This window comes from Aplidium turbinatum, chromosome 2 (genome assembly GCF_918807975.1).
Source record: "Aplidium turbinatum chromosome 2, kaAplTurb1.1, whole genome shotgun sequence".
NCBI lineage: Eukaryota > Metazoa > Chordata > Ascidiacea > Aplousobranchia > Polyclinidae > Aplidium > Aplidium turbinatum.
In genome coordinates this window covers 24920673-24938933 of record NC_137473.1, presented here as the reverse complement: position 1 = coordinate 24938933, position 18261 = coordinate 24920673, and the positions used below count along the sequence as shown (strand labels likewise).

Here is an 18261-nt window from a genome sequence, read left to right as displayed (position 1 = left end):
AAAATGAACAAGCTAAATCTTCCTTGAAATAATCCTATCTAAGTATAACATACACCAAACTTACTAATATTTTTTTTTTTGCCCAGAAATGATAGATCAATGTGTGTAGATTTATTAGCAAAATAGTAAGGTTGTAAGTACTCCAACTGGCCTTCTGGTTCTTGTGTTTTTTTGTCCACAGAAGTTCTACAGAGTCTGCAGAAGTTTTTCCATCCTCTTCGACCAATCACCATCTTTCGATGAAGCGGTGGCCATGTGCTCCAACCAGTTGTTTTATATCAATATCTTGGACTGGATCGTCATGCTATTGTCTGATTGTTTATCTCTTTTTCTAACATGCCGAATTGGATTTTTTTTTTTCTTTTACTTTTGTTATGGTTTAGGGCAAAGGCAGGTTAGTTGATACAACTTTCACATTTAGTGAGATTTTACTAAAACTGTTGGATATAGAAACACCATTTATGGTGCTAAAAAAACTTCGTTTGTTGGGCTAACTTTCCCCCAAGTTTAGTCTGTTTGATGTCACTGGTTATCAGTTCAGACTCATTCAAACATACATCTCCGGTTTGTATCAACTAACCTTCCAGGAAGGTTAGTTGATACAAGATACACCTATGAGGTTAGTTGATACATGGAACTTCTAGTTGATACGATCAAAATACGCCTCAATTATAATGAGAATATAATATACTTTATAGGCTACTTTTGAAATATTTATACTCAAACTACTGTAGTGTAGATAGTAGAACCATATTGCCAGGTCAGAGTTAACCAAAATCCATGACAGTGCTGCAGTCTTATAGTGTTATCTAGTGTAAAATGTGATAAAGATATTTTACATCCGGATGTTCTTTCTAACGCCAATCTGTTATACAGATTTGGAAATTGACATAATTGTCAATTCTTATGACAGCCAGGGTTTACGTAGGCCTACAACGTACAGTAAGAGAGTCTTCAGTTGATCTGTAGCATCCAGTGGTGTAGCCAAGGGGGGGGGGGGGAGGTTTGGGGGGGTTACAACTTCCTTTGGCACTCGTGTGACGTCACGAGATTGAGAATGATGCTTTCAGTCTCTATGTCTCTAAAACAAAGTTTGCCTAATTTTAAACGAAACTGCATCAAAAGAGCGAGTTTTGCCAATACCAAACATTCAAATATCTCAGCCAGGAATTAACAAGAAAACATAGAGACAGCTTTATTACCAAAAAATGCCCAAGAAAACATGATCTTATCTTTTTGCTATGCCACCGGACAGCACCATTTTACAGGAATATTTATACCCACATGGCCACATCTTTGTTGAAAATGCTCTCAAAATGCACGAATATCAAAATAATTTTTTCAAATTTTCTGGGGGAGGCCCCCCAGAACCCCGCCGCTGGGTGTCGCCTTTGGCAAAGACGTCGTCGGGCTTCGCCCGCCGGCAGTCAAAACCCCCTCTTTTCAAAATTCCTGGCTACGCCACTGCATCGATCAGTTTTTCTTTTATAAAACTGGGGCATGTTGTCAAAGAGGCCTTATTAATTCTGTGATGTTGTCAAGTTCACAGGTTCTGCAGCTTCATTTACACACAGCTCAAAAGTTCAACAACTAATTCCAAACCAATTTACAGAGTTTCACATGTAGGCCTATTTTACCTGAAAATATGGTTGAAATATTGCAGGTCACTGAATGTATGAATGCAGGTTAGTTGATACAGCGTATCAACTAGCCTTGGCTAAAATGTATCAACTAACCTTTTCCTTACTTTTATCAAAAATGTGTCTGCCATCAATCTAACTAAGTCGGTTAAAATGATTTGATTTATGCAATGATACTAGGCTATACACCTATATACTGCCTGTCGCCAATAAGCAGAGGTGGGCAGTAGCGCGCTACTTTTGTAGCGGCGCTACTAGCGGCGCTACTTTTTTGGTAAAAGTAGCGGTAGCGGCACTACTTTTTAGCTGGAGTAGCGGCTGCAGTAGCGGCGCTATTTTTTTTCCAAAGTAGCGGTAGCGGGAGAGGCGCTACTTTTTTTCAGTCGCACTCCCGCTACCCGCTACTTATTAATTTAAATTGAAAAAAATGCTTGTTTTTTTTGCGATATTGGCGTGGTCAAGCAGCTATATAATCGGCTTGGTTGCAAAGTTTCGGTCTTTTCTAGCTGACGTCAACTTCTTCGGCGAATATCTCCGTGTGATGAAGCCTATCTGCCAGGCTTTAGACATTCTTCAGGGCGAGTCCAAGACATATTACGGAGTCTTGCTTCCAACCATCACAATTTGCGAGAAGAAGTTGACCGAGATCAGTGATCTTGTGACCTGTGAGAAGTTGAAAGCGAAAGTCCTTGCGACCTTGAAGGGGTAAAAAAACGATTCAACAAGTACTTCAACAACATGAAATGCGTTATGGCATCATATCTTCATCCCTCCTACAAGACGTCGTGGCTACAATTTCTGCACTACGTTTCCACGGATGATGCTGACGCACTGCGAGAAAAAGTCAAGACAGATGTAATTCGACTGTTGCGGGAGACATCCAGCCAGGTTGATACCGAGAAGAGTGACACCAACACCAGTCATGACTCCGAGGATGTATTTTTTGGAGTGTTTGCGCCATCCCGTGAAACGGCGGTGCAGAAGGAAGCAGCAATTGTGGACGCCTTTTTTTCGGACAAGAGCAAGTCCTTGAGCTTTTTGAATACCGAGTTAAAACGTATCTGTTCATTAATACAACACCCCCATTCCTTCCAGTGCTGCGGTGGAGAAACTTTTCTCTGTTGGAAAAGATGTGCTTAAGCGAAAGCGGGCAGGACTTAGTGACTCTCATTTTGAAATGCTCGTGTTTTTGAAAGATGCGTAACAATAAATTTCCCTTAGAATGTGTTTTCTATAACGACGTTAAAATGACAGCGTAAACGAATGATAACATTCGTTTTCAAGGTCATTTTTGCGTCACTAGGGACTTGAGTGTTTCCTAGTGTCATTTAGACAAAAGTAGCGGAAGAAGTAGCGGTAGCGCGCGCTACTTTGGCCCGAGTAGCGGTAGCGGGTAGCGCGCTACTTTTGTAAATTGGTAGCGGGTAGCGGTAGCGCGCGCTACTTTGGCCCAAGTAGCGGTAGCGGGTAGCCCGCTACTTTAAAAGTAGCGGGTGCCCACCTCTGCCAATAAGTTAATCTTTTACCGTTTTTCAAACACTCAAGAATTAACTGAATTGTAAATTTGAAATAATTTACAAAAAAACTCAATTTTTGAACATTTTGCATTATTTTACAAACTTGAAATTGGATAACAGCGAAATCATCATGTCACCACTCAATCATTATTCTTCACCAGTTGGTGGCGGTATTTGTACAAAATCCGTTTTCTGGAATCCGTTTTTAGTGGTGTATCAACTAACCTTCTGTATCAACTAACCTGCCCTTGCCCTAACGTGTAAAACATACGGTAGCCTAACCCAAATTTATCATATTTCTGTGACATGCCACTACTACATCCCAGCTGGCGATGCCTGTCGTTTTTGCATTAATTCAACGTTTGCTAACGTTGGATCAGTGTGGAGGTGACGAGTTTAGCTGACTGGGGTCTAAAATTATTGCTTTATCAACGCAACTTTTACCAAAGCACGCTTGATATCTTCAAGATATAACTTCCCTGGGTATAATTGAATTTCCGCAAGATGATGATGTTGTTTTTGTTTGTTTGTTTTATTTGTTTTTGTCATTGTTTTTCTGTCGTCAAGTTATAGCCTATCTATTTTGTGAGTCGTGCAAGGCCTATGGTGCGTTGCGCTTGAAATGGCTTTGCCCGTGGCAGGATTTTTTTGTGGGGTTTTCTTTGCCTGCCTTGCTCTTCTTTGCTATGAGCTAAACGCATCAAGACGTGTTCCCCTTACGACCATCAGCACTCTTGATAACGCACCATGGCCGATCTTCATAGCAACTGTCCATACAAATCTTAAATATATCAGCTAAAGCTATGTGGGCTAATAAAGCTATAGCCTAAATATATGTTGTTTATTTGTTTGTTTTTTTTTTGTAACATTTTATTTTTTATTTTCCCTTTATATCTTAAATTTTTCTGAAGGTGTTGCGACCGTGCCAAATTTCTTTCAAATCAATAACTTACTTCGGTCTCAAGCACGTTTTAACGTTCGCGTTTTGTCGCTTCTACCCTTTTCTCGACCTTTGCTATGTTGACGTGTATTGTTTTGATATGATGGTCAGAAATAAAAACAACTGAACTGAATTGTTCGTGCTACGCAATGACGATTTGTATCACTAGTTCGGTATAGTTCCTGTGTTATTTTTCGGCGGACAAATATGACCGATCTAAATGGTATTTCCCACGGACATCACATGCTGTGGCGGCGGACCTGACCACCGTGAATTTCGAGGCGTGGAATTAAATTAAACGTGGTCATTTTTTAAATTTGGCCATAAGCTTGGTCATTTTTAGTTTTATGCGAATATCGTTAATTGTCGAAACAATTCTCATTTTGTTCTAAAATATTTATTTTTGGGCTAAAATAATGTTGTGTGGCTTTCAACCTAAAAAGAATTTCAATAATAGACATGATTTGTTTCTTTTAGAGATTTTATGGCAGTGCATCATCTTTTTGCTGCATAAATATCGTTGACGATTGGCCATATTTTGGCTGCGTCTATGACTTGACGGCCTTGTCCAATCTCGTCCTCGTCCAAAGACCACGTAACTTAAATCACTCACACACCGTCTCTATCTGCAGCCACTTTGCAAAAAGGTAACTTCTGATGGGCTCGAATTGAGGTGTTGGGCTTACACCGACACTTGACGTACAGCCTGTTTCACCCTAAAAGGAGGGTCATCAGAAGGTCCTTAGGCTATAACCCAGATATCATCCTTAAGTTTTTCAACAAACCTTTTGTTTCTAACAAATCCCAATGATCAAAAGTGGGGCGACTGCAAAGATCCACTTCAATTTCGCAAAAAGTTACTGGAGCATCACTGAGGACTCTCTGTCGGAGAAATTTTCTCCAGCAGGAGTCTGAAAACATGTTGCCATGAACTGCTTGAAAAAGAAATCTGCAAAGATAAATAAATAAAACAGTAAAAAATATCAACTAAACATAGAGTCTTAGACCATGAGCGAATATAGAATTTGAGAAAATGTGCGATAAAATACCTTTTGATAATCACTTAACTCGCAGCACTTGCATTTAGTCCATACTATCTCTTGACATTTAGTCACTGATATAGCCTAACTACTGTCACCTGAGTTTCGTTTACATGTGGCCTAGGCAGAGTTTACCGATTTTAAACAATTTGTGATTTATTTGAGATGGAAAGAACTCAAATGCAAGTGCTGCGCTAACAGACCGTTTTGGTTGATTCGGGTTTTATTACTGGAAAGGTTGACCCACGTGTACCTACCTCTGTTTAGTGTTTACTTTGATAAACCAGTAACTTTTCTATTTAAAGAACACTAAGCAATGGCACATTTTCGAAAAAAAAAATATGTGCTTTACAGACATAAGCTCGTTGTTTGAAAAGTAAAAAACAAGGAGAAATGGTGTCGGCACAAACCTTTGAGAATTTTGCATTTTATGTTTAAAATTTAAAATGATGATCTTTAATAGAGTTTAAAGACGAGTGAGTAAAGGTCCACAGTCAGATATAAAATGGACCATTCGTTAGGAACGTAAATGCCCTAAATAAGTCAAAACTTGACAAGTCCTATTCAAATTTAACATTAAAATGCATTCAAAGCATCCATCTCTGAGCTAATTACAAAGATAAATTAAATTTTTGAGCGTTGAATAAGGCCTGTTTCGACAAATCAGGTATTAAAATGTCACAAATAACTACGTGGCACACAGAGCGGGAGTAATTAAACGGTGTTTACGACAGCTACCTCTTTCAGCTTGCTCACAATAAGAACAAGTCGAATAAAACAAAAAATGATGTTATTGTGACAGATTACATCAAATTAACATAAAGCAATGACGGTTTTGCACTGTATGAAATGGTCCATATATAAACGCGGTAAATAATGTGTTTGTTCGCATTAGATTTGGCAGGTCTTTATCTCTAATCTTATTGTTTACGATCGTTCTGATCGCAACAACCAATACAATGGAAGAGATGATTCAGATCTTGATGAGCTGTCTACACCAGGAAAGCATGGGTTGGCATCAGCCTGCGCAGCAGAGACGGTTGGGCTTAAAGACGATGCGCCGTAGTGTGTGTGCGACGCACCGGCACTTCCGGGTGCGTGGGAGATAAATGCGAAGAGCTGGGGCTGCGATATCAGATCAACTGGCCAAGTCGGATCATATTGGTCATGCGCAAAGCGAAAAAGCTGAACTAGAAAAGCTCAAACGGTAAGTTCTGTTTTCGTTTGTTTAGGCATAATAGATTCTTCAAACTGTGTGAAGCATAAAAACCTGCTAAAATAGACGTGAATTTTATTGTTCGAACCTACAGCAATATAGAGATAAAAAAAACAACGCTTAATTTGTTTGAAAAAATATAAACTTTTTTTTCCTTTAAAGTTATTTCATTTTATCTCTTCATTTGAACAATATTTTAACTTTTCCATTAGACTATAGTGTTTCACCATAGTTCCATACCTCAAAAAAAAATGAAATTTTGAATAACTTTAAACTAATTTTAAATACATTATTGTACTCGTAGTTACAATGTAAATAGAAATCAGAACAATGGTAGTCAAGTTCCACGTTCCTTCATTTAGCAATAGGTACAATGCAAAGTAACCAAAATCTAAGTTTCAGACAAAATCTTCTTCCTGGTCATCAGCATCTCCGCAGCTTTTGCTGCATTAGCTTCCCTTGGCTGGGATTGTTGTGACGTAATGCAACAAAACTGCGGTTATACTGGTCCATGGACGATCAGCAATGAGCCTCCGTTCAAACCCTCAGCAAGGATTGAAGGTTGAACACAGTAAAGGATAGCCACATTAACAATTAGTTTATTCTTTATAAGTTTTAACAAAAAGCTTTGTAAACACATCAGTGAACATTAATGTAACGTCACTAGAAGTCATTAATGTATCGTCTCAAATATAACAAAACGAAAAAAAATCGTTAAAAACAATAACAAAGTAGCTTGAGATAAAAAATATCGATACTTAAAATTTCTGCAACTGAGCATGCGTGAACAGACACCAATGTTTAAATGGAAATAATCACAGTTAGATTGCGTTTTCTAAAAAAAAATCGCGAGGCTTTGAGGAATGTTTCGACAACTAGTATTTCAATTTAAACAGGCCGACTTGATAGAGGCAAAGCAACTTAAGAAAACTCTACACCTAACCTGCTGGATATCAAATGAGCACATTTCTCAACATAAACACGATACAAAATACAGCCTAGAATTGCAACTTAAACAATTACCCAGCCACATTGCGAATGTATTTCGTCGTAGGCATATGCAGCTGGAGCAGCACGGTAATACGATACAATTAATAGAAAAATAAGAACAATGTGCGTATATTCCGGACTTCTGTTACCATCTACATGCAAACTGGTACTTATAGCATAGCAGTCAGATAAAATTCCTATTTTTTTCAAGGTTCCAGCTATACGGGTGTGACACAAAATCGGTTGGATTCAACTCACGCGAGCGGATGTGATGTCACAATCCAAATAGAGATCCATTGTGTCGTTTCCGTCACGGTTAGGATGGAGCAGCCTCGCAAATGTGGAATTGATTTCTATGGCTTGATAGAATTTCTATAGAAGTTGCCTTTCCAATAGCTAATTCAACGGTATTTTTAATCGGCCTCGTGCAATCAGTGAAGCTCTTGAATTGATGTGAAAATTAAAGTGGTCGGAGGTGCTAAATGTTTAGTGACTGGTGAAATTCGAAGGCGTAACAACTTTGAATTTAAATGATTTTTAGTGATAAAGCGATTTTGTATTGTTCTGTAAAACAGAATGGGTAAAAAAAGGGTCAAGTTGACAAGTGTTGGTATACACCTTCAAACTAAAAGCAGCTGTTAGAATATGACACTAACAGCTCGCACAAACACTTCCAACTCGAAAACAGGATTTAGTCTAATTTTGTACTGGAAATTTGTTTTGACAAATGCTGTACTTTATTAACGCAATAAAATAATACTGAGCAATGAAGTGATTGAAAGGAACGAGTAAACACATCTAATTTAAATGAAAAATCATCAACTTAACTATCAAAAGTTTCCATTTTTAAGCCGTTTTAACGTCGAGACGAGACGTCGACTTTGAAACTATGTAAAAATGACTTGTAGCTGAAACTGTATGGTTGCTTGTACTTCAAATGCAGTGCGATATCCACGTGAAAAAGAAAGACAAACAAAATATATATGCTTGATGCCTGTTCTCATATCAAGACCTGAACGTTCTCACTGTTAACTTCTTTATAAGTTAACTTCTTCTTTATGTTTTGATTTTTTACTTATTTGTAGGAGGGTGGTAGCTGACTTCGTTGACCCTGTGGTCTTTCGCTGTCATCCTAGTACCAGCACCACATCCAATGTATTTATTGATGTATCTATATACTAATTGATGAATAAATGCTGTAGTGCAATAAAAAAGATTTGAACCTTGCAAATATTTAGTTTCTTTTAACGCTACATACCACTCCCTTCTCAAGAAAATGCTTCCACAACAACAGTAAAGCATAGTTAAGAAGAAGTATAGGAGAGAAGACAAATATTTAAAAAAAATCTAATAGTTAACAAATTTTTAAAAGTTCATTATTGTTCAACAATTTAAAATCAGTGTAACATTTTAAGAGAAATTCATCTTTTCCAAAATTCAACCAACATGATAAAAAAAATCCTCAAAATTGTACAGTATATAAACGTCAGCTGAATTGATAACACAAACACAAGAGACTGAAGAGCTCAGACAATTCAATAAAAAGACAAAGTATATTGTGCGGAGTTGAGATTAAAAGCCTACATGGTGCTAAATATTAAAGAATAATAAATATCAAAGTTAAGTTCCATTTCCAGCGAGATACAACTCAACCTCTTTGAAGCTGTTCAACTGTCATATGTCGCATTTTTTACTTCTCTTCATCCCTTGTGTTTTGTTTTTTTTAAATCCCCTAGGCCTAAATGACGTCAAACGTGACGTTTTTTCGACCTACATTACGCAATATGACGGTTGTGACTTTATTTCCCCGATGGAACCATGTAATATTAAACAACCTTTTTGGAGGTAAGCTTTAATCACAGTTAAATTAAAATGACGAGTTAATAGCATTTACATCAGGATACGACGTTGTTTCAATCAATTCAAACGCTGTCCGATACCAACCAAGATTAGTTCGTATCTTTATGCCGTTAGATGATATACAAGTGATGTAGCTCTGGCAAGCTTTCACACATCTTGACGATTTAGAACCGCACTGTGGCCTCGTTCGAAAAAAACAAACAACATTGTTTTAACGTTTACGTAAAATGAGCTTTGATCTATCGGCGTCTAAGTGAGCTATAAGCTACTGGTACCTTTGAGAACTGTGATAACTTTATCATCATCATGTGTTTGTAATGTGTTTTTATATGATAAGTTAAGTATTCTTCTGTAGCGCCAGAGTTGACTGGAAGTCCAACTTTCACTTCCATATGACATGAGAAAAGTCTTAACTTCAATTGCATACCTATCTCTTCTTCAAAATTCTTTACATTTCCAAAATGACGCTTTTGCTTGACCGAGTCTTCTTTTTGCATCACTGCTGCATCTTCCATTTTGTATAATTAGAGACCGAAGATAGGTATACGGGAGTTTAATTGTTTTCTTTCCGACTGATTGTTATTTTCTATTTTCATTGCTTTTTTACCAACATTGTCTGTGTTTTCTTCAAATTTAGTTTCAGTTTGTACTTTTTGCTGATTTGATTAATTCTATCTACACTGTCTTGCAGTTTTTTCTCAGTGTCAGACAGAATGATAGTGCCATGCATGTAGGTATGTTCTTCACTTCTTGAACATTGAATACGACTCCAGATAAAATTCTGTTGCCTTAGCATAAAGTTTATTGAAACAAAACAAAAAACGAAAATTAGTATAATTTCACTTTCAAATAAAAATACAGTGCTTAACTAGCAAACTTTGTCCTGGGAGCCGAAATAGTTTTGTTACCTGACTATTCTACGTTTTTGCTATCGTCCATTCCCACAGTTATTCAACATTGCATATAATAATTTTGGGTAGCCCCGATCAACTTCATTCCAATTTTATACCAATAAACGGAAGTAAGATGTACGAATTAAGTTTCACAAAATCAAAATCATTATTTTGATATATTCCATAAAGAGGTATATATTAATCTTAGGGTTGTATTGCCAGCTAATTGGTAGAATTTACAAGTTGAACATTTTTTATCTAATTTGTTGTCTGTATAATTGATGGTGCACAAAAACAACTTTAGCTGCCCATACCTGGCTTTGTCAACAGATATAGCACCTCTATGCTCATTATCCAACAATGCAAATTCCCACTGAAGATCTTGCACCAAGAAATACCGTCGGTCCATTTCCTTTAATAAGGTTGATAATCAAGATAATGTATTGATAATCAAGATAATGTATGATATGAAAGGGAATCGAAAAGTTCAAATGTGAGAACCTTGTGATAAAAGAGTTAAGTTAAAACAAAAAATGAGACACTGGATGCTGGCACATGACAACTGTTTTCAGGGATCAGGTAATCACTGCAAAGCAAGATAAAAAGTAGCAAAGGCTGTCCGGTGTCCACACCAACTCCACAAATGTTACATGCCAGATATTAACCACCTAAAACAACCAACTAAACAGTCATTTCTCTATACTAAACACACAATTAAACAAATGTAGGTAGGCTGTCTAATCTTGAAAAAACGTATTTTAAGCTATTGATTGTAACTAAAAACTAAAAAGTAATTTTGCAACATAGTTTCAATACAAACGCAAATAGAACTTGTCTATTTGCCAAAGTATTCAAACCAATAACAAACAAATTCTAATACTTTGTTGTTGACATGAAAACTATGTATGAGCAAATATAAATTTCAGGCTATAAGAATAAGGGTTGTAATAAATTTAATTTTAATTAATAGCCACACAATATTCTGAATTGACAAAATATTCACTATTTAGAGTTTAGACTAAACATACCTCCAAAACACTCTTCAACTCTTCCAAGACAAGTGAATCTGAATTTCCACATATATACTCCATGGATGCCGCAACCTGGTGGATTTATTTACAATATTAATTTGAAATAAACAAATTCTTTTCTAACCTCATCACATTCCTGCCATCTCAATTTCAGGTTTAGATAAGTTAACATCCCCGTCTTCTGTTTTCCTTCTGATAATCTTGTTCCTCAGTTTGTCAGCTTAATACATTTTTTTACTATAAATGCTCATCTTATGTTCAAATCATCCACTTCAGATTCCTTTTGATACGTTTGAAAATCATACTATTTTAAAATATTATTGTTGTCTCAACAGTTTCAATCAAAATCTTAATTTAGTCACATCACCTTAAATATTATATGTACAGTAGCCTATACAACGCACTATACAGTATCTTAAATAATATTGATCATATTAAGACAATAAATCAGTAAAAAAAAGTGAAAAGATTTTGTTGTGAGGTAAAATTTTCTGCGATTAGTTCAATGTACTGTTTCTATTTTGTGAAGAAAATTTAGTAAAGTAAAATCATGAAAAACAAGATATGGAATTCAAAATAGTTTTATTTTTCTACTTGGTAATGTTCAAAATCACCACATTTTTTATTCACCAAACCAGATTCTGAAAATGCTTTTTTTCAACAGTTAATCTGACTATAACATGCATGAGAGTACCAGTACGCTCTCATAAATAGCACATGAAGAGAAAAAAATTTCTGTTGTCAAAAATTTAGTTTGAATCAGCTGAGAAATGTAATACTACCAATCTTTAATCACTTACCTGAGATAAACTAATTCCGCCAATTCGAAGGTCATTGAACATATTAGCTAATTGCTGTATTGTGAGCTGCCCATAACGCTGTACATCATGAGCATGAAACAATTCATTTAATGCAGATGTTTTCATAGCAATTAGTTTGAAATCTTTGAACACACACAAGTTTCTTTAAAGAGAAAACTCTTTTTATGCAACAGTATATGCCACAATGGTATGACACATGAAATAGTGACCGCCCGCTAGCTCAATGGTTATGCTCCCGGCTCAAGATCAAGCAGCACTGGTTCGGCTCTCGGAGTGTGCGCTTGAGCAACGCATTTCAGGACTGCTCTCTATTCAGCGGCACCTAGTGAATGGAATAATTCCCCGGCAACAACACTTCAACAATCGGAAAACTTCACTGTGCCAATCTTGGTAATCGGCCCTGCGTCATGATCCTCTACAAGTATGCGAAACTACCAGGAATAACTTATCAAGGCTTTGTCAGTCCAAGGATAAAGATTCAAAAAACCAAACTAAACCAATAATACAATTTGGTACCGGTAATCATACCTTATTAATACAATCAATAATATTACCATTATCAATGAAATCAAAGGAAAAAGATAATGTTTGCATGCTGATTAAGTGAATAAATAAGCAAATGCAGCAGCCATAGTTCCTTCATAGTTTTCTTTTCTATCATACAATGCACTGAACTTGCATTTGATTTTTTTTGTTGTTGTTGAAAACATGCTAAAGTCATAGAAAGGGTCCGGCACTAAGGCACTTCCTCTATAGGCGATCACAAATCTAAAACTTCAACGAATCATTACATGACATACAACTCTAAAGGTTTCGCTCGAAGTCGATCTTTATACCATCGATGATTAGCTTTCTCCCACGTACAGCATTACAATGTGTGTTTGCTTCTGATGTTGATGGTGGTTTAAAAGCTAGTAGCGATATCATTTTCAGAGGAAACATGAAAATGAAAGTTTTCGGTAGCCTACTGTGACTGGTGATATTTGGAATGTTGGGACATTTCTTGTTGCACAAGCAGCAGATGATGGTGATGTACAAATTTTCAAAATTTATGATCTTGCTGGAATTAGCGCTATATCATTCAATGTTGGACAATTAACCATTGTTAAAGCTGATAATTTCACCTCTACTTGACTAAATGCTTATTATAATTTATTAATAGTTGTACTGATGAGTTCTCTATGAACGAAAACCGGTTCTGCAACAAATAAATTGCAAAAAGAAATTGTAATGCTGTGTGAGAGATAGCTAGTCATCAATGGTATAAAGATTGACTTCAAACAAAAATTTTAGAGTTTTATGTCCTTGCTTTTGATCATCTTAATTTCATTACGTATGGAAAAATCTTAAAATTTTCATTGACAGACATGTGTCTATGACATTTAATTCAATTAATTCCAGCACACTACAAGCGTAAGAATTTGCAATTTGTTTCGATACAGTAAATCAATCATTTACCTTAGTTTTCTAAGAATGTTTAGCATAATTTCTGTGTCTACTGCAACTCACACGTAAAAAAACAATTTACTGTCTAAAAGCTGAGGCTGATAGCGACAGAAGATCTGCTTTATAGGCTAGCCAGGAAATTGCAACAAGTGCCAATGTTCTATCTGCAGGTGTTTCCTCAATCCTCAGCTGTGTTGCCTCACGCATAACTGAAATTAGACAATATAGTTTTGTCTATAATATTATGCAAACAATCTGAATGATAGAAGAAAAAACAAATGTGATCACCAGCATACAGTATAGTAGGATAGCAAAATGAATACCAAAATAGTTATACAATAGTTATATGCACCCAAATGTGTCACTTAACCAGAACTGCTGTTTTTATTTTGAAAGGATAATTAAGACAGTGGCAGTATCTAGTGCAGCGTTTCTTAACCTTTTCTGACTCTAGTACTCCTGAAAACAGGCCTGTGCTTTGTTTTATCGAAGTTGATTCAGGATTTGGTATTTGACTTTCATTCACCAACAGATATTCAATTATAACCATATGTAAGTGAATCAACTATCTTAAAACAACTGCACAGTTTGTTAGACGACAAGAGATTTCATTACAAAATATATCGCCAGCGATCTGCAAGCATGTCAAAATTTTGGCGCCTCCATTCAACTTTGGCCTGCACTATTGAAAGAAAAGCGATGTATAAATTGATTATTTTGTTTATTCTTCAATGCCATATCAACTTCCAACAAAAATTTAGAAAATTAAAATGGCATTTTTTTTGATATTATACTACATGCATTTAGAACCTCCTACAGTCTATTTCAGCACCCCCGGTTAAGAAACGCTGATCTAGTGGCAGTGTCCAAATAAAGCTAAATGAATCAGTTATTACTGATTTTTTTTATTAAACGACATCAATGTGATGTCATTTTCGAGTGCTAAATCTGCAATAACTAAAAGCAATGTATGAAAGAAAAAATCTGACTTGGTTTTATATCATCTGTCATAAACCATAAAAAACTTGACTCATACCATAGAAGAATAAATTTTATGTGACATATTATATATACTTTTGAATATAATTACCAAGCACTTTTTTTTGCTAACTCGCAAGTTCATCCACCCCAATAGCTCAGCTGGTTAAGCACCCGACTTTGCACACAAACAAACCTCAAGACCAAGTGGTGCTGGTTCGACTCTCAGGGCATGCGCTTTAGCAAACTATTTTAAGGACTGCTCTCGATGCGTGGCATGTAATAAATTTAAAAATTCAGACAACACTTCCACAAATGAAAACTTTGCTCTGACAAAACTCGGAGACTGGCCTGCATCAGTGGTTTAAAGTCTCCACAAGTATACAACTATGAATCTAAGGCATGTGAAGGCTTGTAGCCTATTTACAAAAGCACTTGCTTCAAAAAGAGACCTTTAAAATACAGTTTACTAAAAATTTATGCATAACCTTTGAAGAATTGCATTTCAGCTGTTCATTCATTGATCATAACTTCCTTGATTTTTTGTTTTGAATGTCATTAAATGATACAATTTCAAAGTTGTGACATCTAGTAACTTTATTGTGCTTTTGCTCTGAGTGTCTTTAAATTATTTGATTCAATGTTGTAATACATGCATTTTTAAAATTTTGCAGTTTTTAGTATCTGAAGTATGTTGTAGGGCAAAGTGGGGCGTGTTGTCACAGGGGCGTGTTGTCACGGCACGATTTCCATGTGATAACCCAAGCGTATAACCACGAGTTTTCAATGGAACGCATAGTTTTCAGTTCTCTTTCGTACAAGCAGTGAAGGTTAATAAATTTGCCACTACAGCAGAAATTATGAGGAGTGCCATTGAATTTTGGGCAAAATCAGGTTTTATAACTAAACTAAAATATGGTCTGGCAAACTAAGGTATGATCATAACTGATCAGGAAAGGTACCATTTGTTAGCTTTAAGCCTGTTCTTTTCATCATACCAAACAGATAAGACATGCAAGTAGAGATGTACACATGGTTGTTCAAACCACGTGATTTCATACCATGGGGCGTGTTGTCACAGCCGTGACTACACGCCCCGTGGTGTGCATTTTTAATATTAAAAAAACATAAAAAATTATTTATGCTTATACAACGAGGTAATATGCATACTTGTTAAAATACAACGCTTTTTTAGGTAATAAAAATTAATATTAGATAATGATACACACATATATTCGATAGTGACACATAATTCTCAAGATGACATTTCTATTGTTTTTGACAATGGGCATAAAATTTTTACCAATATGTTGAAATTAAATTTTTTTGCATTTCGCATATTTTTTTATTCGTTCAGCCTGTATTAAAACCATTTTTTGTTGGTTTCTGTCATATTTTAGTCATAAAGCATGTGCAGAAATTTTGTGACAACACGCCCCGGGGTGGGGCGTGTTGTCACAGAGCATTCACTTGCATTAAACATGCATTTATGTAAAGACGAAATAATCCAGAAAAACTTTAGTTGTAGCAAAAAGAAGTCAAATGATACCTCTTTCAATTGCACTATCTAGCATCTCGATACCATTGGTACAGAACGAGAAATATGCTGATTTGCAAAAATTGTGACAACACGCCCCACTTTGCCCTACTAAATAATAAATGTATGAATAGAGAAATGCTATAACAATCAGCCATGGAACTTTATCAACAATGTTGATGGTCATGACAAAAGCAAATCTTAACACATTGGAGGAAAACATAGCTATTTTATTTATTACCAAGAGCTACCGGTATCAGTACGTTGGTAGGTAAAGAAAACTCCACAGGAAGAAATCTTACAAGCACAACAATTTCAAAAATGCATCACAGATATAGGCTATTGCCTATTTTATTTTTCTGATGCAGTTATACTTCTTTGATCAATAAAGGTAAAAATTATACTTTAAAAGGTAATTATAAAGTTAAAAAGATATGATATGTATATACCGTAATCAAAAAACAACTAAAATAAAATGCCTTTGGTTTGGTTGGTTTTGAATCTTTGTCATCAGACTGACAAAGCCTTGATATGGGATTCCTGGTAGTTTTGTTACTTGGAGGTAGAGGCTTTTGACACAGGGCTGGTTACCGGGATTGGCACAGTGAAGTTTTCCGATTGTTGAAGTGTTGTTGCCGGGGAATTATTCCATTTACTAGGTGCCGCTGAATAGAGAGCTCCTGAAATTCATTGCTTAAGCGCACACTCTGAGAGTGGAACCAGCGCCGCGTGATCTTGAGCCGGGCGCGTAACCGCTGATCTAACGAGACGGACTTTATAATCAATTATATTTAAGGTAATTTATCAAAAAACACACTTGAGTGTGGAAATCACAGAATGATAAGTCTAATGTCACACACTAAAACTGCTCTTGAAAATTGTCCTCCAAAGAATACAAAGAAAGATTATACCGGAAATATCTCCTTGCCAATATGGATTCATGCCTGACAGAGGAACCAGAAATGCAATTTTTGTAGTTTGCATATAATACTGTGTGAACATTCAATTCAATACCAACTCAATTTTAAGATGTATTTCTGTGTTTCATAGATTATCAGAAAGCTTTCGATAAAGTCTGCCATTTCCAGCTTCTTTCATCACTAAAACGAATTGGGATTGGTGATAAAGATTTCTGTATGACACACAATCTATACTACAAGCAGCAAGCCGCTGTCATGCTTCCCGATGGAATCACTGAATGGATGGAAATAACAAGAGGTGTTCGACAGGGCTGTGTCATGAGCCCAGATCTCTACAATTTGTACAGTGAGCTCATCCTTAGAGAACTGGAAGAAGGAATTACTATAAAAGGAAAACTTACAAATAACATTCGATATGCAGATAACACAGTCTTGCTTGCAACGTCACAATGTGGTTTGCAAATTTTACTAGATGCAGTTCAATCATCTAGTGAAAAATATGGACTAAAAATAAACATTAACAAAACCAGGAGCTGGTATACAAGTCCCCCCCCCTCCCCTGGCAACTCATGACAAAGAGGAATTGACCTAAACATGTGGATTGAAGTGTGTGAACACTGAACAGTAAAGCAAAGGTAAAGTAGTTTCACCCTATATGTTTGGTTGAGTCCTGTCTTTGACATGAGTTACCAAGGGGGGAACTTGTATACCAGCTCCCAAAACCAAAACTCTGGCAGTCTCAAAACGTCTTCCTGAACTAACAATTTGTATGTACTGCAATGATAACAAAGTTGAACAGGTTCAAAAATTCAATTATTTGGGCTCAATGCTGAATCCAAGCATCCGATGTAAAGAAGAAATTAGACGACACATTGCATTATCAAAGTCAAGTTTCAACACCATGGCAAAAATCTTTAAAGATCGAAAGCTCTCCAAAACCTTAAAAATTTGTTTGTTAAAATGATTTGTTTGGTCAATTTTGATGTACGGATGTAAAACCTGGACACTAACAGCAAAAACCCAAATAAAGCTTGAAGCTGCAGAAATGTGGTTTCACCAAAGAATTCTTAAAATTCCATGGACAGCTTTTCGAACCAACAGAGCAGTTCTCCAACAGATGGGCTAAGAACAGCAGATAATGAGATCTTTAGAAATGCGACAGCTGAAATTCTTGGGTCACACCATAAGGAAAGGCAAACTTGAAGATTTATCTTGATCAGTGAAAAAATACTGATAAGTGAAGATAAGTGGAAAAATACTAGGAAAGCGGTGAAGAGTAGCTCAAAGATTCACATTTTTGCACAATTTTCAACCACATATCAAAAATTAATTAAAAAGGGGTTTGACACATTTAACCTTAAATAAACGTAAAGTTTTTAAGGGATCCACGTAAAGCAGATACTTATGCGTCGAAAATTTAAGAAAAAAATAA

At 36.1% G+C, this 18261-nt stretch overlaps 1 protein-coding gene and 1 long non-coding RNA gene across 3 annotated transcripts in view; one reads left to right on the top strand and one right to left on the bottom strand.

Moving 5' to 3' along the window:
- LOC145765150 (uncharacterized) overlaps positions 1-12474 on the bottom strand; it is a 66128-nt gene extending 53654 nt beyond the window's left edge. Inside the window, exons 1-4 of one of the 2 annotated variants that reach the window (XM_082576924.1) lie at positions 11928-12474; positions 11125-11199; positions 10411-10508; positions 4883-5046 (exon numbers count right to left, since the gene is read on the bottom strand). In XM_082576924.1, coding sequence (XP_082433050.1) covers positions 4883-5046; positions 10411-10508; positions 11125-11199; positions 11928-12053 — 463 coding nt within the window. In that variant the 5' untranslated portion in view covers positions 12054-12474. The remainder of the gene's footprint in view (positions 1-4882; positions 5047-10410; positions 10509-11124; positions 11200-11927) is intronic. The other variant, XM_082576925.1, reaches the window with a different exon arrangement.
- On the top strand, positions 6277-7791 carry LOC145765158 (uncharacterized). Its single transcript, XR_014288547.1, has 2 exons — positions 6277-6344; positions 7555-7791. It is a non-coding gene; the product is annotated as an uncharacterized LOC145765158 (long non-coding RNA).
- Positions 12475-18261: the final 5787 nt, after the last annotated feature.